The 25,633-nt window shown below is 40.8% G+C and overlaps 1 protein-coding gene across 1 annotated transcript in view; it reads left to right on the forward strand.

Moving 5' to 3' along the window:
• EIF5B (eukaryotic translation initiation factor 5B) overlaps positions 1-25,633 on the forward strand; it is a 62,246-nt gene that overhangs the window by 17,148 nt on the left and 19,465 nt on the right. The window contains exons 4-12 of the mRNA XM_075916862.1: positions 160-814; positions 1,297-1,517; positions 3,586-3,736; positions 5,785-5,883; positions 8,034-8,117; positions 10,129-10,218; positions 14,863-15,167; positions 18,361-18,468; positions 21,416-21,526. Of these exons, the coding sequence (XP_075772977.1) occupies positions 160-814; positions 1,297-1,517; positions 3,586-3,736; positions 5,785-5,883; positions 8,034-8,117; positions 10,129-10,218; positions 14,863-15,167; positions 18,361-18,468; positions 21,416-21,526 (1,824 nt within the window). The remainder of the gene's footprint in view (positions 1-159; positions 815-1,296; positions 1,518-3,585; positions 3,737-5,784; positions 5,884-8,033; positions 8,118-10,128; positions 10,219-14,862; positions 15,168-18,360; positions 18,469-21,415; positions 21,527-25,633) is intronic.

Here is a 25,633-nt window from a genome sequence, read left to right on the forward strand (position 1 = left end):
GTTCTTTATTGTGGGCTGTCTTTGGTTTAGTTCAGGTATTCTTTTACTATTATTTAAACTATACCCTCAGTAAGAGGAGTGTTATATGATCTCTGAACTTTGCATTTCAAAATATTTAATTTTCCATAGAAAAATAAACATAATTTGTTTGATAACCAGACAGTAGAGAATGATGACAAAGAATTCAGCTTCTCAAAACAAGACAAAAAAAAGAGAGGGAAGAGTAAAAAAATCAGCTTTGATAATGACGATGACAGTGAAGAAATGGAAGGTAAGGATACAAAATCTAAAAAGACTCAGAAACCAAAAACTGAAATGCACTCTGGCAGTGATGACGATTGTGAGTTATTGCTTAAGAAAGGCAAAGGAAGAACTCAGAAATCAAATAAAAAGCCAGACCTTTCAGAAGAGGATGAAGCTAACATTAAGAAAAATAAAGAGAGTACACGAGCAGTGTCCTCGGGGGAGAGTGATGATGAATCGGATGACTTCTCCCAATCTAAAAAGGGTCAAAAGAAAAACCAAAAGGGAAAGCCTGCTCTTAATGCTGAAAGTGGGGAAGAGGAAGAGGAGTCTTCATTCAAAATAAAAACAGTGGCTCAAAAGAAAGCAGAAAAAAAAGAGCGTGAGAGGAAAAAACGTGAGGAGGAAAAAGCTAAGCTGAGAAAACAGAAGGAAAAGGAAGAATTGGAAGTTGGAAAAGAACAGGTGAAGCAGAAAGAGGTTCCAAAGAAAGCGGAAGAGGCAGCTCCTCCTGAATCTACACCAGCTGCTGCCTCCGGGGAAAAGGGAGAAGCGCCCACAACAGTAGAAGGTTAGTAATTTTAGAAGAGTAACATTTGATGCAATCAGATTTCCCCTGTCCCCCCATTTTAATGAGCCAAAAACTGGCAAACCTGTGAAGATGTCAGTTTTTTCCTTAGTCAGTAATAGAAGTGTATTAGCTGCGTATACACATGCTTTTTCTTGTATGTAGTTTATCCATGGGCATTTTCCCTGGCCTTTGTTGTCCAGGTGTATAGAAAGCAAGTGCCAGATGGTGAATTCTCACTGCATTATATATTTATAGCTCTGTAGTGCAAACATATTTTTTCACCCCTTGATTATTCTTAGACCTCTATTATATGAACGTTTTAGGGTCTTACTGCTATGATTTTAATAGGCATTTTTTCTTTTTTACTATGAAATCAGAATCGGCAATGTTTCTCAGATCTAGAATTAAGCAAAAACACAACAATCTGAAAAAAATTAATTGAATTTCTGATAACCCTGAATATCCATCTTTTTCTTATGCAGCTGATGATAATGAAGGGGACAAAAAGAAAAAAGACAAAAAGAAAAAGAAGGGTGAGAGAGAAGAGAAAGAGAAAGAGAAGAAAAAGGGTCCCAGTAAAGCCACAGTGAAAGCTATGCAAGAAGCCTTGGCTAAAATGAAAGAGGAGGAGGAAAGGGCAAAGAGAGAGGAGGAAGAGCGCTTAAAGCGACTTGAGGAACTAGAAGCTAAACGTAAAGAGGAGGTACTGCATGTTTTCAGATGGGTATGGGTGAGGGGTAGGGAAAAGGTAAAAACTCATTCAGTAGGTTGCAGGATTAGGGTCTTATTTTTTATATGGTCTCCCACAATATTCTTGCCAGCAAGTTAAGGAAGTATGGATTGGATAAATGGACTGTAAGGTGGATAGGAAGCTGACTAGATTGTCAAGCTCAACGGGTAGTGATCAATGGCTTGATGTCTGGTAGGAATGTACAATTTTGATTATTTGGCTAATCGAATAGCCAATGCAATCTGCATTGGCTTATTTGATTAGTCAGTAAGGGCACTTCAAAGGTAAAAGCGCCTTGGGGAGCATGGTTTCAAAGCAGCAGCACTGTATGGAGCCTGGGGTCTAGTCCCAGGCTCCAAGCGGTGCTGCCGCTTTGAAGCCCCCCCCTCCTTTTTCCCCCATCCCTTGATGCCTCTTTCTGATAGAGGAAGCAAGGGGCGGGAGGGGGGGGAGGAAGTGACTAGTCGACTAGCCTGTTGACTGTCAGTTAAGCATTTGCTTATCAGATAGTTGACTAGTCGTTCACATCCCGAATGTCTGTTGGCAATCAGTATCAAGCAGAGTGCCCAGAAGGTCAGTTCTAGGGCTGGTTTTGTTCAACTTCTTTATTAATGACCTGGTTGAGGGAATGGATTGTACCCTCAGCAAGTTCGCAGATGACCTGAAGGTAGGGAGAGAGGTAGATGCATACGGAGGGTAGGGATCTAAACAAATCGGCGGAATGGGCTAAAAGAAATCTGATGAGGTTCAATAAGGACAAGTGCAGAGTCCTGCACTTGGGATAGAAGAATCCCAAGCATTGTTACAGGCTGGGGGCCAATTGGTTAAGCAGCTGTTGGCGGAAAAGGACCTGGGGATTACAGTGGATGAGAAGCTGGATATGAGTCAACAGTGTGCCCTTGTAGCCAAAAAGGCTAATGGCATATTAGGGTGCATTAGGAGGAGCATTTCCAGCAGATCTAGAGAAGTGATTATTTCCTTTTATTTAGCTCTGGTGAGACCACATCTAGAGTATTGTGCCCAATTCTGTAGCCCGCCCCTATTACAGAAAGAATGTGGACACGTTGGCGAAAGTCCAATGGAGGGTAACCAAAATGATTAGGGGACTGGAACACATGATTTATGAGAAGAGGCTGATGGATTTGGTCTTATTTAGTCTACAGAAGAGAAGAGTGAGGCAGGATTCAACAGCAGCCTTTAACTACCAGAAGGGGGGGTTCCAAAGAGGATGGAGAGAGGCTGTTCTCAGTAGTGACAGATGACAGAATGAGGAGCAATCGTCTCAAGTTATAGTTGGGGGGGGGGGGGGGAAGGAGGGAAGTCTAGGTTGGATATTAGGAAAAACTATTTCATTAGGGCTGTGTCCAGACTCAGGGGTTTTTTCGGGAAAAGTAGCCTTTTCCCGAAAAAACTTCCCCTGCGTCCAGACTCAAGCCGCGTTCTTTCGAAATTATTTCGAAAGAACGCGGCTTTTCTTTCGATGGCGGTAAACCTCGTTTCACGAGGAAGAACGCCTTCCTTCGAAAGTTCCTCTTTCGAAGGAAGGCGTTCTTCAATGTAAAGAGGCCGTCTTCGAAAGAGAGCATCCAGACTCGCTGGGTGCTCTCTTTCGAAAAAGCGGATTTCTCTTTCAAAAGATCCGCCTGCAGTCTAGACGCGATCTTTCAAAAGATGCTCTTTCGAAAGATGCTTTCGAAAGAGCCTCTTTCGAAAGAAGCCTGCAGTCTAGACATAGCCTAGGAGGGTGGTGAAGCACTGGAATGGGTTACCTAGGTTGGTGGTGGAATCTCCATCCCTAGAGATGGCTCGGATGATTTAGTTGGGATTGGTCTTGCTTTGGGCAGGAGGCTGGACTTGATGACCTCCTGAGTTCTCTTCCAACCCTATGATTCAATATAGTCAAAACCCACTGGAAGTAGTAGTAGGCCACCTGCTTGCCAGCTATAAAATGTCTTAATAAATCCTTGTAGTTTAAAAATTCTCTCTAAATCATAGAAAAAAATATTACTATGCATTTTTGTAACACTGTTTATTTTCATAGGAACGATTGGAACAAGAAAGAAAAGAAAGGAAGAAACAAAAAGAGAAGGAACGAAAAGAGCGTTTGAAAAAGGAGGGAAAGCTTTTAACTAAATCCCAGCGAGAAGCTAGAGCCAGAGCAGAGGCTACTCTTAAACTACTCCAAGCTCAGGGTAAGTAGTCTTCCTAAAGGTCTAAATTCTTTGATCAGTTATGCTCAAGGTAAACTTTGCAGATTTTATCTTCTGTTGTCACATGCAGTACTGGTTCAAGCAGAATATGCCAAATAAGCCATGTGGGAAACTACTATGTTTCTGTGGGCAAGCAAGGCAATATTTGTATTTAACTATAAATATTGTTAATAAATCTGATTCTGTCAGGGATAGGTTGTGGACAATTAAAAAAAATTCACGAACCCCTATGAGCTGTCCCTGATTCCTTTTTAGTAACCAAAAGGTGGGGGAGGAGGGTTGGAGAAGGCACAAACAAAATGCTGGCAGGGCTTGCAGTGACTGGCAGCTGCGGCTCCGATGGACCAGGACTGTGACACTGGAGGGCCAGTTGTTTTGTCATCCTCCATTCCCCTTGATGGCTGCAGTGGATGGTGGCTCCAGAAGTAGTCCTAGAAAGTCATGGAATCCATGGTCTCTTAGAGAGAACTGTATCCTTAACAATAGTTAAACCAGTGCTTCTAGGCGCTTCTGCAGGTAATGAAATATAACTATAGAACAAGAAGGGAAAAATGTCTAATACATTATATTTGCCACCTCAATCTATGTATCAGGTACAGCCAAAAATAAATCCCTATGATGTATCACTTTCTTTGACACCCACATCTCAAAGACCAGAAAAATTAGATGTGTCTTTCAGCATGTATTGAAAGTAAGTGATTTTGTTCCTAGCAGACTACAAGAGGAAGTGAATTCCATAGGTGAAGGCCCTTGCCTTTTTTAAATCTGGAGAGAACTAGCTTGAGTATCTCCCCTGATCATAATGGTTTTTCTTTTAGCACAATAGACTGCAATCTCAGGTAGTCAAGATTCAAAGCATTTAGGGATTTATGCAAGATTTGATGGATTTTTTTAAAATGAAAAACTCTTCATTAAGACCCATGGTGTCTCTATATTTACTGCTATGGTTTATAACTAATTTTCTCTGGAATCCTGCTGATTCATTGCAAAATTGCATACCTCTGTGTAATTGTGCCAGGTCTCAAACTTTGCAGGGTTTGGCTTTGAAAACAAAGTGGAAGGCATATAAGAGGAACCTAGGATGTTGCAACAAATACTTGGTACTTCAGTGGCAATCCTTCCCCCTCCTTTTGTACTAAGTCAACTTTCTACTCTCATGCTAGAAAGTTAACTTATAGTAAATCAGGGAAGAGTTCCACTGGAGGCCCTGTCTTTCCAATGAGGTATAAAATGAAGGCATCGATGTTCATGTTTTATTTATGTAACTTTAGAAGCACAATACTGCTATTAACAGGTAAAGTACTACCTACTTAGCCTTCTTTAAAGTATTTAGGTTTCTTCCCTGCCTTCTTTTTTTTACTTAAGACCTAAAATACTAGGTTTGTTGTCAGGCCTGTTGGAAGTGAAATTCCAGAATAAAGGATCATTTACTGATTATTTCTAATTGCTTGCTAAATTTGAAATGTGTCTACCTATGGGACCAAATGTAAACTTGGGGGGAGGGATAGCTCAGTGGTTTGAGCATTGGCCTGCTAAACCCAGGGTTGTGAATTCAATCCTTGTGGAGGCCATTTAGAAATTTGGGGCAAAAATTCATCAGGGGTGGTACTTGGTCCTGCTGTGTAGGCAGGGGACTGGACTCAATGATCTTTCAAGGTCTCTTCCAGTTCTAGGAGATAGGCAATCTCCATTTAAAAAAACAAACAAACCTGCAGTCAAAAGTTTAAAATCTAAAATTAGACTCCTGAGCATAAGCGATCTGACTCTCTCTCTCTCTCTCTCTCTCCCCCTAACCCCCAAAGCTATGATATGCCACATGAAGATGCATGTCACTGGCCCCTTTTTGAAAATCAGGCCCCTAAAATGTCTAAATATAAACTTAGCCTAATTTTTAGGCATGTTTAGAAAACTTTGATCTTTAATTTTAAATCAAACATTACCTTTATTTTAGTTTGCCATCTTGGTTACTTATTTACCAGGTTAGCTCTATTAATTTTAGTATTTGAATTGTTTTAATTCTCATTTTGCAGGTGTTGAAGTGCCATCCAAAGATTCTGTGCCAAAGAAGAGGCCAATTTATGAAGACAAGAAGAAAAAGAAGCAACAGCAGCAACAGGAAAACAAAGAAGGTGAGTGTCTGTCTTTAGTAAAAAATTCTTACTTCATATAATAGTCAACAAAATTAGCTCAGTCTTTCATTTCACATTTTTGTTGCCATTATTTTCATCATTGACTCTAATATAGATTCATTTTCTTTACCTCTTGTTCACTAACAATATTGGTGATGTGAAAATGAACTGTAGAGCAAAACTTATGTTCCCCAAATGTATCATGAAGACTCAGTAGATGGCATTATTTTATGGCCTGAGGATCAACATCAAAGATTATAATCTATATTTACTGATATTTCTGAAGTGAGTGAGTCATATTTATTTAGGATAAAGATTTATTGCCTTTTGATTTACTTTTGAGCCTTTTATCAATGAAAGATCAGATTACTGATGCAGAAGAAAACCTTTTTTGAACTCTGAAAATTGGTAAATACACTTTAAAATTTGTCCCTGAGCTAGTTATTTGTGGAATGACTAGATCTTTTAAGCGGAAAAACAGCTTTTGTAATACAGACATGATAAATTGTTTAATCAAGGAAAATTGATATATTCTGTTGCTGGGGTTGGCAGGTGTCTGGTTTTGAACTGGACAGTCCAGTATTTGAGTTTTCTATTAGGGAAACAAATTGAGAAAATAAAAATGTCTGGCATTTTCTAAATAAGATGTAATGTAGATTATGATGTAATGTCAAGTGTGTCCGGTATTTTTGTCGAAACTATCTGGCAACCTTATGGGTTGCTCCTTTGGCACGCTGCTCAAAATAACCTTTTTTTTTTTTTTTTTTTTTTTAATTGTGGTCCATGGCTCGAGCTACAAAGTTATAGCCGTGCACTTATTTCAGGTCATGATGATTATTCACTAATGACCAAGGAAAGTGTGCACAAAGAGTAATGGTAGCATTTGGCTTTAACCTCCCGTCCACACCATAAACTTCAGTTAATAAAACTATTGTCCTGTGAGCAAGCCTGGATTTACATCTTATGCACTCCTAGGCACAGCATCTTTAACTGCCCTTCCCCCTGCCTATATCTGACCTATTGTGTTTTCCATTAAAAGTCAAACTTTTAATTTGCTTTTAACTTTTAGGCACCCCAGGTACGTGCCAAATTGGAAATCTGGTCCTGTCTGTGAGAGAGTGATGCAGTTATGGTTAAGGCCAGCTCTCTTTTGCCTTTTGGCCATTTTTACATTCAGTTTGCATCTATAATTTGCAAGCACATTTGCAATAATTGTGTGTGCAGATCAGGGACACAAATTTGTGTACCCAAATAGTCTGAGAATCTGATATGTATCATTAGGCTTGAGAGAACACCCTATTGAAGATGAAAGGTGATCTTTTTCTAAGACAGTGTTATTTCAGTTGTGCATTTTTTTCACAATCTTTCCAACTAATTGCAAGAAACTTTCATTTTCCATGAAAGAGATGAGGGAGGATGCTCATTCTTGAATCATTGGAGTCTGTCAGAGCAGTTGGATATAGATATCTAACAGATTGCATATAATTTTTCTGCTTTACAGTTCTTCTGTGTTTATGATTATTACAGGTTTTTCAGAATAATATCTGTGTTATGCCAAAAAGAGTTTTGTAAATTGAAATATGTAAACAATTTTAACATCTAAAATATTCTTTGATTTTTGTGTCTTTTTAATTATGCTGAAAGGTAAGCAGCTATATTTCCTTTGTGAGGATAGTACTTTGGTAATTGAGAAAGTAACCACCAACTTAGATTACACTTCAGTAATTATTTTCTCCTTCTTTGTTTGGATGCATAGAGAGAGATCTGATAACATATTTGTATTATAACATTTTATTGTATCTCTTTGATAAATGAGGTGAATCTTGATGTTTTTGAATTGGTGACAATCCTGATTAGCCAATACTTGACAAAATATTTATGTATCCATTTTCAAGCCTGTTAATGTTTGAGAAATGCATTCTTTGGGAACTGTTTAGCCTTCTATTTTAGATCAATAGGCAGGAGTTCATGCATTTTTGGCTTGGTCTTACTAAAGTATAATGGTGAGTCTGTTTTCTTGGTAACAGTTCAGCTTTAAAATGGAATCTAGAGATAAAATGTATTTTACTAAGTTGACAGTATACCTCCAGGTGGTGTTCTCAGACAGAGACAATGTAGCAGTGATTTTGTTTATTTCCTTGCAATCTCAGAAACCCAGGAGGTAACCTCTCCACCTGAAGAAGTTGTAGAACCAGTTACACCTGTACAAGAAGAGATTCCTTTTTCAGAACCAGGTCAGTAGTAATATCAAACAGTTGGCTGAAACAAGTAATAAAATATAGGTTGCCTGACACAGTCACTTTAAAATAGTCTCAGAACTCTGCATTGCTTGAAGAGTTGGTGCTAGAGAAGTTTTTTTTTTAGATTTTTGTTTGCTTTTTGGTTCTCATTGTCAGGAGGTCTCGATTCCACAGATTTGTTTTCACAAATGCTCAGCAGTTTGTATTGATTGGCATGGGAAACTAAACAGGTGTAGAGTGAGAATGTACTCCACTGGTGTGCAGAGCACAAAGCTTTTAAGATGAGGTCTTTGTAATGAAGTATTAAACTCATGATTGTGTTTGTTGTCCTCACTCTATTTATTACTCATCACAAACTTTAAAAGTGGATCACTTAGTAAAACACAGAGCCATGCTTTAAGAAGCTTACTTCATTTTTTTGAACGTGTTGCTGCATCATCATCTTCTCCTTTGATTATTATGAGGACCAGATATTCTATAACCAAGGCACATCTCCCTTTCTGTATAGTGCGAAAATACCTTGAAATTATAAATCAATGTATAAACACACAATTCACAATAAATTTAAGATTTTTCAAATAATTTATACTATTGTGTCCACTTATAAATTGCATTTCAGTAGTCCTAAGGTGTATACTACAGACCAGGCCTTTGAAAGGGTCTGATCAGTCTTCCAAACCATGTTCTCTCAAAGAAGCATAGAAGAGGAGGTTGGAAGATACCTCAGGAGGTCATCTAGTCTGAACACCTTGCTCAAAGCAGGGCCAACCCTAACTAAATTGTTCAAGCCAAGGCTTTGTCACGTCTAGCCTTAAAACCCTTGAAGTTTTGAACCACCTTCAATTCACCTGAGAGAACCATTCTAATGCTTAACCTAGTGAAACGATTAAATAGTTTTTCCTAATATCCACCCTAGACCTCCCCCGCCATTGCAACTTGTTCTGTCATCTCTCACCACTGCTAACAGTCTAGCTCCATGCTCTTTGGAACACCCCTTCAGGTAGTTGAAGGCTACTGTCAAATCTAAAAGTAACTTCCCATAATGATAAAAGATGGGAAGGCATCTCAGTTATTGAGTATCTGTCTGATTTCCTATTGGAATAATTTATTTTAATATCAGGGGGTTTTGTTGTGGTGTACAAATAATGTCTTGAGATGTATAGAGCTTTGAATAAGCATCTGTTTATCTACCACTTTTTTAATTTAAATAGGCATATGCCAAAAACAGACCCTCAAACTCACCATGGAATCAAAATCTTCTAATTTCTCTTACATGTGGATAATTTATTAATGGGGACTAGTCTATTAAAGACATGTTGGTCTTGACATAAGTGTATATGATATGGCAGCCAAATACTAGAACAATAAAGAAATCTTGTCCAAAGAATGGAGACCTTTAGAGATGAGTCCCCTGAGACTGAAGTTAGGGATGTGAAAGGTTAAAATCAGTAAGCATCACTCCTAATAGGTGATGCCCACCAGTTCCGGTTAACTGGTGGGAGCTGCCTGCCTCCACCTGCCCCTCTTTAATCAGCTAACCAGTTAAACGTCATATTAAACCCGTTAATGAATTATTTAGGATTTTACACCACTAATATAAGTAAGAGTTGTTGAGTGATAGACTGTCCCAAACTCATGAGTAGAATGGATCTGTTCCCCAAAATGCTGGGATTTTGTGGTCTCACAAAAGAGTGGATTTATTGTTTGGGAGTATAACCTGTTACGGAGGACTACTGCATATACTGAAGGTCTAACTCTGTAATTTCCCCCACTTTTAACCATAATGAATTTTCTGGGGAGTCCAGCAACTCTGGAATCTGACATTTCTGCAGCTTTGCTGTAATGCTAGTTTTGTGAGCTTAAAAGTTTTACCTGCCACTTTGTCAGAAGAGAAATAAGTGTCTCAGTTTTTATTGTGATCATCTGTTGGTATTTCTTGCACTTCTGTGTAAGATGGATATTGTAATCCTAGTGCGGATTTTAGTCAGACATGGATTTTGTTCAGTTTCAGAAGAAAAGGAGGAAGAAGAAGAAACGGCAGATGCGGGTTTGGATGACTGGGAAGCAATGATCAGTGATGAAGAGAGAGAAAAAGGTGGGTATGTGAGAGTAAATAGAGGTCTGGTAGTATTTTTATATCCAAGAGAAGTTTAACATTGTTCCTTAACAGTACGTGCTGATTATTATGACCACATCAGATTAATCTACCTATCATTTAACTAAAGAATTGTATCTCTCCCTCCTCCTCTCCTTAAGGAGAAAAGGAAGTGAAAGATAAAGAAACTGCTATAGGATGAGAATTTAAGATACTTTTTATTGAGATTGACTACTCCAGATAGGAATGTAAGATCCTCTTTAATTAGTTAACCAACTGTTAAGCCTGGGATCCCTGTACAATGAACCAGGAGAAACAGGTGCCTTACAATGAGATATACAAAATCTTGGCAGCTCCTTGCCTGGTGTTCCCAGTGGGAGGTGCCAAGCATATAGGGTATGTACTAACTCCTACCACCTCTCAGTGATAGAGTCCAGGCTTCAGGGAGGTCCCTTCCTTTGGGATTCTCATCTGAAAACCCTCCCTTGGTGTTAGTCACCTACACTGTTTTAGAAGGAATGGGAGAGGAAGAAGAAGGACCTCCTTTGGAATTTAGCCTAGTGGTGGAAATCTGAGGAGGGGCTCTCTCAATTTGCTCCTTTTGAAACTGTTCTATTACAGATAAATAATGAAAAAATTCCGTCTGTCTTGCTTAATCCTGTAACAATACTCCCTTGTTTCCCATCAAAGTGGAGAATTCTGCCAAATACAGAGTTCTCCCCATCTTGCTTCTTTTTCACTAGTGTAGATTCCTAGAAATGTCATTGGGCATCTGCTCTTCAGTGGAAGTAGCTGTCTTGAGCTCCCACTGAGAATAGATGTGAAGTGACTGGCTTGGTGCATTGCAGTGACATAGTTGTGGGCAATCAGCAGGCTTAGCAACAAGCTGTTCACATGTTGCCTGAGCAGCTGGGAAGCTGGTGTATACAGCAGTGATAGAGTTGCTTTCAGCTGCACAGTGTTTGGGACAGTGGCAGGGGCTAAATTCTTGGGAACAATCCCAGTATGCAGAGTCCCAGTCAAACCACGACTGTTAATTCTTGTATTCCCTTGGGAGATTTGGCATCAAGGTGTTGGGACCCTCTTCAAAGCCACATCTGTTGTCTGGGGTGCATAAGTACCCACTTGCAGTGATATTTACTTCATTTACTAGTACTATACATTCGTATTTAAATAGTGGGACAGGAAATAGTTAGGTTTGCGAAGTGACTCATCTAGTATTGTCATCAACTATAGGTGGTTAATAACATAGTAAAAGGATCCTGACTGGTTAATAATTAAATCAGTATTTTAATACCATGTGCTTCAAAGAGCTGCAGGTGACACATTAGAGAGCTATTTGTGCCTCATGAGCTGACCATATGCCTACCCAGAGGAAATAAATTGTCCTATTTTATATGAAAAAAGAACCCTTTGTTTTTACCTCAAATAAACAAAACCCATTAGACAAGCTATCTAACATGTGGGTTAAGTCAGGGAGAGCCTGTTTCTATACAAATTATCTGAGTTATATAGAACTTGAAGGACCAGTTTTTTACAGGGTTGAGGACTGACTTGATTAGGGACACTGTAGCTTGTGTAGAATATGTTAAGCACAACTCACTAGTGTAGTTAAGTAGAGCAATGTGAAGTTGATGTATCCCACCTCCAAGTGCTGCTGTTTGTACTTACATCATGCTCCAGTGATCTGTTTGGGAGAATGATAGTACAGAGCATAGTTCCATATAAACTCCTCACCAAGATTCATTCTGGGCAGTACTATTTGCTAGTCTCGAACAATTAAGAAAGCTCAGAAAACCCCGTATAAAGCAACTGATACTAGCAAGCAACCTCTTAAGTCTCCTGTGTGTATCCACATTTCCTGCCTTCCTCTATCTTGAGATTTCTTGTATGTACTTAGTACCTTCTCTTAAACTACAATACTAAGAAGGAGGTTTGGGTGTGCACTTCCTTATACAGCTCAGACTTCAAATGTCAGTGTCACAAGAGTGCACTTACACACCTCTTCAGCAGATGCAGCTTTGAAGAGAGCTCTGTAGTTCAGGGCTGGGCAAAACCTGCCAAGCCGCCTGATCAGGCCCACGAGAACCTCAGCTGGCTCTAGGCCTGCCTCGCCCACACTCAGGCATTCAGTGGAGCCAGCTGCTGCAGGGCCATGTGCTTCTGTAAATGCTGAGAGTCCAGGGGAAAGGCTTCTCTCACTCCTCCCGCCCCCACTAGCTCCCATTGGCCAGTCTCTGGCCAATAGCAGCTGCCTGTTTGCAGGACAGGCAGCATGTGAAGTGCCCCTCCCACCCCATCCTTCAGGCTCACGTGGTCCCTGTAGCTGCCTTGAGCAGTACATGGTAGGGATGTTAAATATCAGTTAACTGAATAGTCGATTAATCTCATGAATTCTTATTGGTTACTCGACTATTCTATAGTCTCTGGGGGTAAGGCCAGCAGCCAGTGTGCTCTCCCCACTCCTGAGGAGCCCTGTACCACTCTGCACTGCTGCCTCTGTATCAGAGGCAGCCAGTTTAAAAAACAGCTCCCCTCGCTGGCCTGCTGCCCTGTGCTGCTGCCTCTGATACAGAGGCAGCAGCGCAGGGTGGCAGGAGCCCCCGTCCTTGGGGGAGGAGTTTCTGAGCTTCTGGACCCGATGCGAGCCAGAATGAGTCAGACTGCCTGTCCGCATAGCTCCTAATACACTTGAAATGCAGAGCCGCAGTGGGGATAGGTCCCGGACCCAGTGTGAGCCAGGACTGAGCTTGGTTACCTGCCTGCCTTCTAATACACTTTAAATGCAGAGCCACAGCAGGAGTAGGTCCCACACCTGGCACAAGCCAGGACTGAGCTGGGCTACTGGCCAGACTGCTAAAAAATTTACTGGCAAGCGGGGGGGAAATGTGTGTAGTCTATAGCATTAACCTATAAGCTTTTGCTTATCGGTTAATTGACTACACTCTTACATCCATAGTACAAGGGCATGGAAGGCAGGAAGCCTGGTTAAAGAACCTGCTGGGCTGCTGGCTGGGAGCCATCCAGGTAAGGTCTCCCAGGCAGAGCCTGCCTCCGGCACCCCAGCCCCTCCCTCTCTCTACCCCTCTGCTGCCTCCTGCATCTGTACCCCATGTAACCCAAACCTTCTGCATCCCTTCTCCAGCTCCCATATGTCTTTCCAGACTCTTCATCTCCTCCTATATCACTCCTCTGGTCATAACCCACTCCCAAGCCTTGCATCTCAATCTGCTATTCCAGGTCACAGCCCAAATCCCTGCATCCCTGCCTGCACTCCTGCCTCAGGTTACAACCTCCCCTCCTCCCCAAGGTTCTGTACTTCAGAGTTGAGCAAGATAGCCTCTGCAGACCAGTTGTGGCCCGGCCGAGCTTTTTCATCCAGCCTGTGGTCACTTTGCTGTTTTGCCCCTCCCCCAGGATAATTGAGACCTAGGGACAAGGGAGTGCACAAAGTCTCCTCCCCCACCAACAGCTGGTGGTTCCCTCTGATGCCACATGCCCCCCTGCAGGGCAGGGGTAAAGATTTTATGTACTCTCCAGGCCAGTCATGGTCTGTGGGTGGAGGAGCACGTGAAGTCTCTGGCCCCACTCCTTCCGCCTGCAGCCTGGCCCCTGGCAGTCTGCAACCACTTATGACATTCATGAAGTGCTCCCCCTTCAAAAATTATTGCCCACCCTTGCTGTAGTTCATCGCCAATGGCGAGTGTCATATTACACAAGTATGAACACACACATACATCTTTCAAAAAAAACTGTAATTGATAACAAACCTCCCTTTACAAGGGAATTCTACTGGAAAATATACATTCTTTATAATGTTTTACAATTTTGACAATGTTATAAAGATTTAGTCACTTCTATGCTAATTGTAAATTCCTGAAGTTTTAGAAAACTTAAAACACATCTTTCTGATGGAAAAATTGATCGACTCCAAATTGAACTTGTTAGGTTTGGAGCATTATTTCTTGCCTACACTGACTATATGTGTATTTACAAGTGAAGTGCATGGTGTGTATTATTCCTCCTAATACAGGCAGTCCCCGGGTTACGTACAAGATAGGGACTGTAGGTTTGTCCTTAAGTTGAATTTGTATGTAAGTCGGAACTGGTACATATTGTAGGGGAAACTCTAGCCAAACATTTCTCCAGAGCTCAGTTTTATTCTCCCACACCTCACTTCCCTCAGTCCTTTATTCTCAAGCTGAGGTGTCTGCTGAGAAAAGCCGCTCTGCGTCTCCCTGGTCTGCTGGGGAGGGGGCGCTAGTTTCTTGTCTCCCTGGTCTGCTGGGGGGAAGCAGCTAGTGTGGGGTTGCCTCACCCCGTTTGTAAGTAGGGATCCGATGTAAGTCGGATCCATGTAACCCGGGGACTGCCTGTATTTGGAAAAGGGTTCCTTAGATCAGCCAGATTTGTTCTTGGAGGTAAGTACACTGACAATATTACATTGTTTTATATTTTAAACTTACACATTTATTCCCATATTTTGTCTAGCTGACTATTCTTTCATATGGATAAACCAAAATTAGGCCATGTTATGTTTATAGAATGAAATCTGATCACAGTTACAACTCCTGTTTATGTTGGATTTGGGGGATGTGATCTGGACAAAGTATTTTACTTTAGTTTTATCTCTTCTCTTGCCAGAGGGAAAACCTGTGCACATTGAAGTCAAGGAACACCATGAACTGGAGGAGGAAGATGAGGAAGAGGATGATGATGATGAGGAAGAGGAGGAGGAAGAGAGTGAAGAGTCTGATGTTGGAGAAAGTGAGGGAAGTGAAGATGAAGATGAAAAAACTTCAGATGAGAGAGAAACAGAGTCTCAAGCTGTTGGAAAACATTCGGAGAAAAAGCTAAGCAAAGAAATAAGCTCTGGTTCTGAATATGATTCTGATGATGATCGTACAAAAGAAGAGCGCGCTTATGACAAAGCTAAGCGGAGAATTGAGGTATCTGGATGCAGCTTTGTCTTTGAAGTTTTTCATCTGTGGCATGAAAACGTTATGAATTTTAGTGGACTTTCAGCCATACTTTCTTCTAAATTCACCTTAAAATTATAAACTTAAAAAAACAACAAATGGTCTGGTAGCACTTTATAGACTAACAAAACATGTAGATGGTATCATGAGCTTTCTTGGGCCCAGCCCACTTCTACAGATGACTGGAGTTTACCATATACATGTTTTGTTAGTCTGTACAGGATAAACTTAAACAACAAATGGTCTGGTAGCACTTTATAGACTTAACTCGGCTATCCCCTGAAGCTTCTTAAAATAATACTATAATATAATTGCTAATCTATAGGTGGGTTAAGTAATATATTTTATAGGGCCAATTCTTGTTGATGAAAGACAAGCTTTTGAACTTTAGAGAGATGAAAAAGTGCTTTATATAAGATCAAAAGCTTTTTTTCATGTCTCAGTGAGCTCAAAAGCTTGTGTCTTTCAGTAACAAGAGTTGGTCCTATAAAATTATCTCTCTTTCCTTGTGTCTCTAAGGCTACATCTAGACCTCAAGCCTCTTTCAAAAGAGGCTTTTTCGAAAGATACTTTCGAAAAAGCCTCTTTCGAAAAAGAGCATCTAGACTACAACCAGTACTTTTGAAAAAGCAACCCACTTCTTCAAAAGAGAACACCCAGACAGTCTGGATGCTCTTTCGAAAAAGCACAGTTTGCATTACATAGCAGTGTTGTCTTCAAGTCACATTGTCAAGTCCAAGTCTAGTCACTATAGTTCAAGTTCCAAGTTGAGTCTCAAGTCTTAATTTAAAAAATGTCAAGTCACTTTTGTACAAGCCATTAATATCGGCATTTTTGGACAATTTTTTCACCAAGTCAATTTAACAGAATTAGCAAGTCTCAAGTCGAGTCTCAAGTCACAAACAATGAACCCAAGTCGAGTCAACCAAGCTACTTAAGTCGGATTTGGGTTCAAGTCGTGGGACTCGAGTCAAGAACTCTGTTACATAGCACCTTTTTTCAAAAGAGCACTTTCAAATGAGGTTTTCCACGGTCGAAAAAACTGCCACGTTCTTTCGATTTACTTTCGAAAGAACGTGGCAGCAGTCTAGATGCAGGGGAAGTTTTTCGAAAAAACCCTGTAGTCTAGACACACTCTAATATCTTGAGACAGACATGGCTACAATAACACTGCAAGCAATATATTAGTGCACGTATCCATAGCCATCTTCAGTGAACTTATTGACGGTCTATAGACTTGCAATTAATTTCTCTGCAAAAAATTAAGATTTTTCAACAGTACTTAACACAGCTTCATTTTTTTATTAATGCATTTAGACTTACTTGGATGGGTCTTCACTTAAAACTCATATAACTCCTGTACTGTACGGAGTATAATCTCCTTCAATATGGCTAAGAGTATCCTTTTTTCCAAAGGAAAGCTTCCTTGAAGGGTGGAAATATGCTGCATCACCACTAATGACTCCATCTTTTGTAAATTCTGTTCGAATTTTAATAGATTTCTACAGTTAAGGGTTGTGGTTTTTGTGTGGTGTGTTTGTTTTTTTTGTTTTGTTTTTGTTTTTTGTTTTTTCAATTACTAACATTTTATATTGGCTTCCCCCTCCCCTTTCAGGATATTGCACAATAGATTTAGCAGTTGTAATTTTCATTAATGCATACCTAATAATTGGTTACATCTGCTAAGGAAATTTTGAAATGTATGCATTAGGGATGTAAAATTTCGATTATTTCACTAATCGAATAGTTGATATGGGCACTTCCATCTTTGAAGTGTAGGAACAGCCCCAGGACTGTTCCGACACTTCAAAGTTGAAAGTGCTGCGGGGAGAAGGGGCCAGTGGGGGACTCAAGCAGTCCCCTGCTGGCCCCATGCTCCCTGTAGCATTTCAAAGTGACTGCTTATTGGCTGGGGACTCTGAATGGCCCAAGCTCCATGTGGCGCTGCTGCTTTGAAATGCTGCGGGAAACCCGGCATCACACTTCATGCGGCATTTCAAAGAGGCAGTGACGTGTGGAGCTTGGGGTCTGGTCCCAGGCTTCACATAGCACTGCCGCTTTGAAGCATCTGCTCCTCTTTCTTATGGAAGCAGCAAAGGGGCAGAAGTGATTAGTCAACTGTCTGATAAGCTTTTGCTTATTGGATAGTCGACTAGTTGTTCACATTCCTAGTATGCATAATAAAACATACTCCAAACCATACTAGCTGTCCCAAATCACATTGTTGCTATACATCCTGGACACACACATACAGAGGACGATATCAAATTCATGGTCCATTTTGGTTAATTTCATGGTCCTAGAGTTTTAAAAATAGTAAATTTCACAATTTTATCTATTTAAATTTGAAATTTCATCATGTTGTAGGGTTCGGACCAAAAAAAGGAATTGTGTTTGGGGGGGAAGTCACAAGATTGTTGCTTTTAAAATTGAGAATGTTAATTTCAATCTGCTGAAATACAGTTTAATCAATGTAATTAGATCTGGCCCAGATGCTAACCTTTAATTCTGATTTCTAAACAATGTCAAGGAGCTGGACAAAAGGGGCAAGTTAGCCTTATTGCACGTAGATTAGCTCTCAGGACCTCAGATGTTCTCCTTGAATATAAATAATCTAGCTCAACATATATTGAATCCAGATGCAGATGATGAAAATTATACTTGAACTAGAAAAACCTCTGTCCAGCAGGGACGTAAGAATGTAACTGTTTACATGGATCACTGATAAGCAAGAGCTTATTGGTTACGCAAATGGTTACATGCCGCCGCCTGATCCGGCTCCCAGGGAGCTGGATGCTGCCCCACACCACTGCCTCCATATGAGAGTCTGCAGTGCAGAGTGGTACACCCTGGGAGTAGGGCTAGCAGCTGGAAGCACACCGGCTTCTGGCCCTTGTCTCAGGGAGCCAGCATGTGATCCTGTAACTGCTAAACTTTTTAACTGCTACAGGGTTAAAATAATAACTGTTTTTTTTAACACACCATCTGCATTGCCTTCTTCTCATGGAATTTGAATTTTAGCTTGGAGAACTAGTGCAAAAGCCTTGCCAGCTTTTCCTTAAGGTGCTGCTGAAAACGTTAGGTAATTCTCCACTTGTTTGTTTGCAATACTTTAAAAGCTAGAGATTAATATATAACATGTCTCATTTTGTTCTCACGCTAGAAACGACGTATTGAAAATAACAAAAATGTAAACACTGAAAAGCTGAGAGCGCCAGTTATCTGTGTACTTGGACACGTAGACACAGGAAAGACCAAAATTCTAGATAAGGTAAGATTTAGAGCAGTGGTTCTCAAACTTTTTGGGCTCTAGAGCCCTTTACATGCATGTAAATTTACGCAGAGCTCCAGCTGTCCACTGATTGTATGTGTTGTACCTATCAATGTTTCTAGTTTGTCAACCTCGTGGAGCCCCTGGAGATGTCTTGTGGAGTCCTGGGGCTCCGCGGAGCACAGTTTGAGAAACACTGATTTAGAGTATGATATGTTTGTGTCTGTTTACTGTCAAGTTTCTGGTTTGTCAATAATGTAATGTAATGTAACTGTTACTACCTGAAATAAGCTGCAGTAATCCTAGAATGCTTATAAATATACAGTGGAAGATAACTTTCCTAACCAAAATAGTCCAAATATGACACATTGGGAAAGGGATATAGATAGATGGATAACTCCATTCTTCTAGGGTGTTCTCTAGAAGATGACCAGCAACCTCAATAAAATATATAGCACCATAGAGGAAAGCTTTCTTAAGATAATGTTTCAGTGGTACCTTGTACTATTCAGGTTTAAAAAATGAGTGGAGATAAATATTGGGAAAATTGTGAAGAGATTTTATGACTTTGTCTAGTCCTTAAAGAACACTGGGATGCTGCAGTTCATTGTCAGATACCACAAATTATTGGATATCTATTGTCAGATCATCTTTTTGAAATCCTCCTGGGGATTCCTAGCAGAAATGGTTACACAAAGAGAAATGAATAATTAGTCTTTTGTCTGATAGTAGCAACTAAGTGTAGTATACAACTAAAACCACATTGCACCGGAAAAAAAGAAAAGGAATCCAACTGTAGGGAAATGGGGGAGGAGAGTCAAGAGAAGGAAGGGAGATTGGTGGTTATGGAAAAATTATGTTCCTAGTAAAACAGAGAGAAATAGCTACTTAAGGGGGTTGCTTTTTATTTAATACTTAGTGTACTTTTATCTGCAAAATAATCTTCCACAGCTGTCCAATTATTTTAATATTGGCATTTGATGGACCTGCCTGATTTTGTTAAATATGTAATTGGAAAGTCCATTAAGTTAAATAAAAATCACAAGAAATGACCTGTTACGTTGTAAATATACTAATTCTGTAACATGGTAACACCCTATTAAATAGAGCCCAGAATTATATTACTGTATAATGTTGTTCTAAACAAAAGTTTACTGTTGTAAATTTCAGAGACAATACAATAATCATTGCACAGGTAGGGTATGATCCAAGAAGTGTATATATCTCGAACACTCAGTAATAGTAAACATAATGTAATTCTGTGATCTGTGCTGTACTGCATATTTATAAATTACCTGGAAAAGGGTAAATAGTGAAATGGCAAGATTTGCAGATGAGCTGTAAAATTACTCAAGATAGTGAAATCCAAAGCTAACTGAAGAGATACAAAGGAATCTCACAAAACTGGGTGGTTGGGCAACAAAATGTCAGATTAAATTCAACACTGATAAGTGCGAAGTAATGCACATAGGGGAGAAATAACCTCAACTATACGTGCTAAATCAGGAATGGGCAATAAGTGGCCCTCAGGCTGGATGCACTTTGCAAGGATTAACCTTTGGCAGGCTCCCAGAGTCTTTATTGCATGCCCACAGCTCTTGCAGCTCTTGTTGGCCACAGTTTGCTGGTGCTGTGAGAATTGGTTCAGGCACAGCCAAAGGAAACTGTGAGTGGCTGTACCTGTAGGTGTGTATGTGAACAGTGTCTGGTGGCCCACCGGGGCTAACTGGCAAACTGTGTCTGGCCTATGGGCTGCTTTTGTCCATCCCATGTGCTAAATAATGGGTTCTAAATTAGGTGCTACCAGTCGAGAGTAATTTTTGGGGTAAACATGAATAGGTCTATGAAAACATCTATTCAATGTGCAGTCAAAGCAAACCACAAAAAATGTTGGAAACCAGTAGGAAAGGGATAGGTAATAAGACAGTAAATATAATGTCACTATATAATTCTATGGTATTACCAGGCCTTCAGTATTATGTGCAGCTGTGGTATCCCATTTCCAAAAAGAGAGATTAGAATTGGAGGGGGCAGTAAAAACGATTAGGAGTATGAAATTGCTCCTGTATATGAGAAGATTAAAAGACTGTGTACATTTAGAAAAGACATGTCCGAGGGAAGATACGGTAGTCTATAAAATACACATGTTGTGGAGAAAGTGAATAAGGAATTATTTGCCTCTTCAGATAATGCAAGAACCAGTGATCACCTGATGAAATTAATAGGCATCAGGTTTAAAATAACCAAACATAGGGAAGTACTTCAGTCAACTTGTGGAGCTTGTTTGTGAAGGCCAAAAGTATATTGGGATTCAAAAAAGAACTAATATGTTCATATAGGATGGGTCCAGCAGTGGATGTTAACCAAGAGTCAGAGAAGCAATCCCATGGTCTGCGTGTCCCATAGCCTCTGATAGCCAGAACCTGGGATGGAATGACAAAGGGATGGGTCACTCATTTGCAATAGTCTGTTCACTCCCTCTGAAGCATCTGGTGCTCTCTTGTTGGAAGTCAGGATATTGGACTGGGTGAATCTTTTGTCTGACCCTTCCTTACGTTCTTGCATGTGTTATGACCAGAGATGCAAAGGGAGAGTCGTAGGCAGGGGCTCTCCTGTCTGGGCTGGAGCAACCCCTGCCTGCGGCAGTGGGAGGGTCCAGTCCAGCTGTGGGCAAGGGGGCTGTTCCAGCCAGGCCGCAGAGGCTCCCCCTCTTGTTCTTCTTTAATTGGTTATCTGTTTAAACAATATGTTTAACAGGTTAGCTAATTAAAGGGGATTTTACATCCCTAGTTATAACTTCTTAAATAAAAACTCGCACACTACAAAATAAGTGAGAAATAATTAATGAGCCTTCCCAGATAAGATGTTCTGTTCCCTTCTGTAAGCAGGTCCTGTTTCTGTTTTCCTCTGTGCATTCATACTTCCTTTGTTTTCTTTGGTTTCATAGCTCCGTCATACTCATGTACAAGACGGTGAAGCAGGTGGTATCACTCAGCAGATTGGAGCAACTAATGTTCCCCTGGAAGCCATTAATGAACAAACTAAGATGGTGAAAAATGTAAGTAATAGCATTTTTGAAGACCTTCGATTGAGGTCCAAAAGTTCATAAAGTGATCTGCTTACTTATTAGATGATGTGGCATGATAGTTTCTGTGAAACTTTTCCACTTTTGTGTATGTAAAAAACCTAGCTGGCATACAGTTATTTGTATTGAGTTTATTCTTCTCCCTGACTTTTTTAAAGAAATTCTCTAATTTTTGAATTCAAGTAACAACATTGCCCTGCAACTTGTAATTTCTGTTCTTAAAAAAAATCCCTCCTATCCGCCATCTGCTCCATTCAAGAAAATGCACTTATGCCTATGTATGTTGTCGGTATTTTGTCAACATAGTCACTTGGTTAGAAATTGGGACTACTCCTGGAAGCTAAAATATATTGAACATCTTTATTAAAACCTATTGAAGAAATGTAAAATGGTTTCTACTTAATTTCAGTGCATGCAGTCACAAGCTAAGTTGTATCATCAGGCAACAAACTTTAATTTTAAAACTGTAATATTAGAAACTGATGTTGCCATTGAAAGTCATTTTTCAAGGGACATTCATTTTCCCATAAATTAAATATTTCAGTTTCAATTTATCTAGATAACCACTAAACCGTCTATTTTTATTATTTAAAAAAATGCAATCCTACTACATTTGTCTGGTCTGAAGACCAATCATAAGTTGAAGGAGAGCTGTTCTTCATATCACCAACAGCAACTTAAAACAACTTTTCCAGAAGTGATTTATACAAAACTATTTTTGACAGTATTTAAAAAAATCTATTGGGATGTTGTTTCTCAGATGCAGGAAGTACAAGATGGTTGAGATGGCAAAAACGGTCTGTTTCCTTTAGTTGGGTTTAATGCAATAGAAATCCTAAATTCATGTGTCTTCTTAAAGCAATAGCATGGGTTCTCAAAAGCTAGAAGATATCTGCATGAAATATGGTTTCTGAAAGTTTCCTTTGTGTTCTTATGGGTGCTTCACGTCAAGGTGGGAGTTTTCATCAGCAAAGCCTTTGTCTGTGCCCAAGAGATCCTCATTCTCTGGTATGAGCATGTATAGGGGAAGAACACCACATCTTCATTTCCCGTCTGTCATCTGTGGCTTGAGATGGAACATCACAGCTCCCTTTGCTAGCTATGTGGCTTGCCACTCTTTCACTTATTTTATTATTTAATTTTTTAAAATTTCTTTTTCAGTTATTTAGCACAATTTGTGTTTTTGTAAGAGTGGGGCTTCCCTTTCTCTCACTTTTTTGCGGATTTTTTTCGTCTCACTGATTTGGGGCTTTTTTAACTCTGGCACTAATCCACAACCTCAAATAAGGTATTATGATCAAAACCCTGGCCTTCAAACCCTGTCAAATCCTCCACAGGTGTTTTTTCCAACAGTGATGGGTACTTGAGCTGCCTCTGGAGAGACTCTCATTACCTCCAAATGTAAGAGCAACTTAATTTCAGAAATATGTCTGAAAAACTGAGAGGACAATGTAAAACTTCTGTTGATGAAGAGTGCCCTGATACCTGTGGGGTTGAAGTCACCTCCCTGTAAATTGGAATCAGTTGTTCATAGAGCATGTGCAATTGAATCACTGTTACTATGGTAAGTAAAGACCCAAGGGACCAATAAAGAGTGCCCAGACTATTCAAAAAGAGACCCTGTTCGGAGTAATAAGATAAAAGAAGGGGAAAGTTACCCTTGTGCCTTGAAAAGAGTACCTGATTCTTCATCATCAAGAAAACCATGTCCTAAACCAAGAAGCTAGAGATGTTAATCTGCGGTGGCACTAAAACCAGCACTGCACCTGGTGCTTCTGAAGCACAGTGACTCTAAGGTTAAGCCAAAAATGTCATCTGCACCATCTTCCATAGCCAGCAGACAAGAGCGCACAGATTGTTCTTCAGTACCATTTCCAGTTCGACCTGAAGTACTAATGATTGAGGTTGTTGGGAATACCCAGTATTTCCCAAGTTCCTTTCCTACAAGGATGTTTGTACTCTGAAGAACCTGAGTCTATCACCCTACATCTGCTACCCTGGTGGTCGAGGCAGTTATCAAATGAAAAGGACAGCATGCACCCTGTTCAACGCCACCCAACAACCAGCTGAAATTGCTGGGCCTTCCGGTCTTCAAGAATTCCTCCTCTGCCTCTTTGCAGTTCAGAGTAGCCAGTTATAATGCCTTAGTGGTAAAATCATAATTTCATCAATTCTTTGAAGCTCTCATTTTTTATTGAGCACTTGCCTCAGGACCAGACAATATGAAATCCTTGGAAGGCCAGACAGTCACCTAGTCATCTATCCAGGCTTCACTCAATGCCAGTAATATGACTGCATGTTCCGTCGCCAGGGCCCTATCAAATTCACAGTGCGCTTCAGTCAATTTCATGGTCCTAGTATTTAAAAAATCATAAATGTCAGCTATTTAAATCTGAAATTTCACAATAGTGTAATTGTAGGGGTCCCAATCCAAAAAAAGAGATCCAAGCTCTGAAGGGAAAGCCACCATCAGAAGGAAAGAGCACAGTATGGTATTTCCATCATTATTTCTGCTCTGCTATTGGCAGGATGTTGCCTTCAGAGCTGGATGCCTAGCCAACAATTGCCACTCCGGACCCCTTAGGAAGTGATTCTGCATATTATGGAGTTCAGAGTGGTTTTTTATGCTTGACAATGCTTCCAGACCCACATTAGGAGCTGCCCTATCAGAATAAAACTGCTGTGTATCACAACACAAACAGGTCTCAGCAGTTTATATACCAATCCTGCAGAACACGGTGGGCTTGTTCTGCTGGCATTTCCATCTCAGTCCTGAGAGGCAGCTGAACAGCAATGTATTCTGAAGGACATGTCTTACCAGGGTTGATGTGGAGATAGAGATCTCTTTTGAGACACCATCCAATATAAAAGGCTGATGATTCTATTTGAGAGGGCACGTCTGCAACTTGACAGGAGATGCTCTTGTCATCCGTTGGACTTGTATTTTGCTATATGCAAGACCGTTACTGCTCAAAGTCCTAAACAAGTTGCAACAGGAGAAATGAGTAGCAAGTCTTGTAACCCTGCTGTGGCAGAGAAAGGTCTGGTTATCAGAGCATGTGTGCAAGTCTTAACTGCTTCTTCACCCTCTGATAGCAGCAGATCTCTTTGAGGAGTCAATATCTATCACCCACTCCAGGTTCTTAGCACTTAATTTCAAAAACCGCCTATTTGATGACTTTCTGTTAGAGAACAAGACTGTTCCTCAGAGATACAAAAGGTACTACAGGCAGTCTCTGGGTTACGTACAAGATAGGGACTGTAGGTTTGTTCTTAAGTTGAATTTGTACGTAAGTCGGAACTGGCGTCCAGATTCAGCTGCTGCTGAAACTGACCAGCGGCTGACTACAGGATGCCTGGGGCAGAGCAGCTGGGGTGCTGCCGGGTTGGTCCAGTAGTGCCGAGGAGCGGTGCTACGGGACCAACCAGCAGCGCCCCAGCTGCTCTACCACAGGCGTCTGCGAGAAAAGCCTGGTCTGCTGGGGGGGTGCACTAGCTGCACGCCCCCCCCCCCCAGCAGACCAGGGAGACGCTGGCGGCGGGACCGAGACACACCGCGGTCCCGCCACCTGGGTCCTCCGGGGCTTTGCTCCGCGTCTCCCTGGTCTGCTGGGGGGCTCCTCCAGCAGACTAGGGAGACGCGGTGCAGCTTTTCTCGCCCCGGAGGACACGGGCAGCGGGACCGCGGCGCGTCTGGGCGGTCCCCGCTGCCCGTGTCCTCCGGGGCGAGAAAAGCCCCGTTCGTAAGTACAGATCCGACGTAAGTCGGATTCGCATTACCCGGGGACTGCCTGTACTTAATAGCTTAAAGCCATCAACAAGGAAAACACTTATTTGCAGAAGTGAAAACACTTCCCAGATTGGAGCAGCTACTGATCTGTACCTGTACTTAAATCCTGCCTGGTGTGCATTCTTAATTTGCCTGTTCAGTTTAAAAACCAGAAGAATTGTCATTGAGTTTAATTGAGGTTCACCAAGCTGTTTTTCATTGTCCACAGTTGAGAGATTTTTAGTCTTCACTCACCCTTCCACTACCATGTTTATTATAGGCCTGTTTAATTTTTTTCCCCTCCTATCAAA

Source organism: Pelodiscus sinensis, chromosome 1, assembly GCF_049634645.1.
Source record: "Pelodiscus sinensis isolate JC-2024 chromosome 1, ASM4963464v1, whole genome shotgun sequence".
NCBI lineage: Eukaryota > Metazoa > Chordata > Testudines > Trionychidae > Pelodiscus > Pelodiscus sinensis.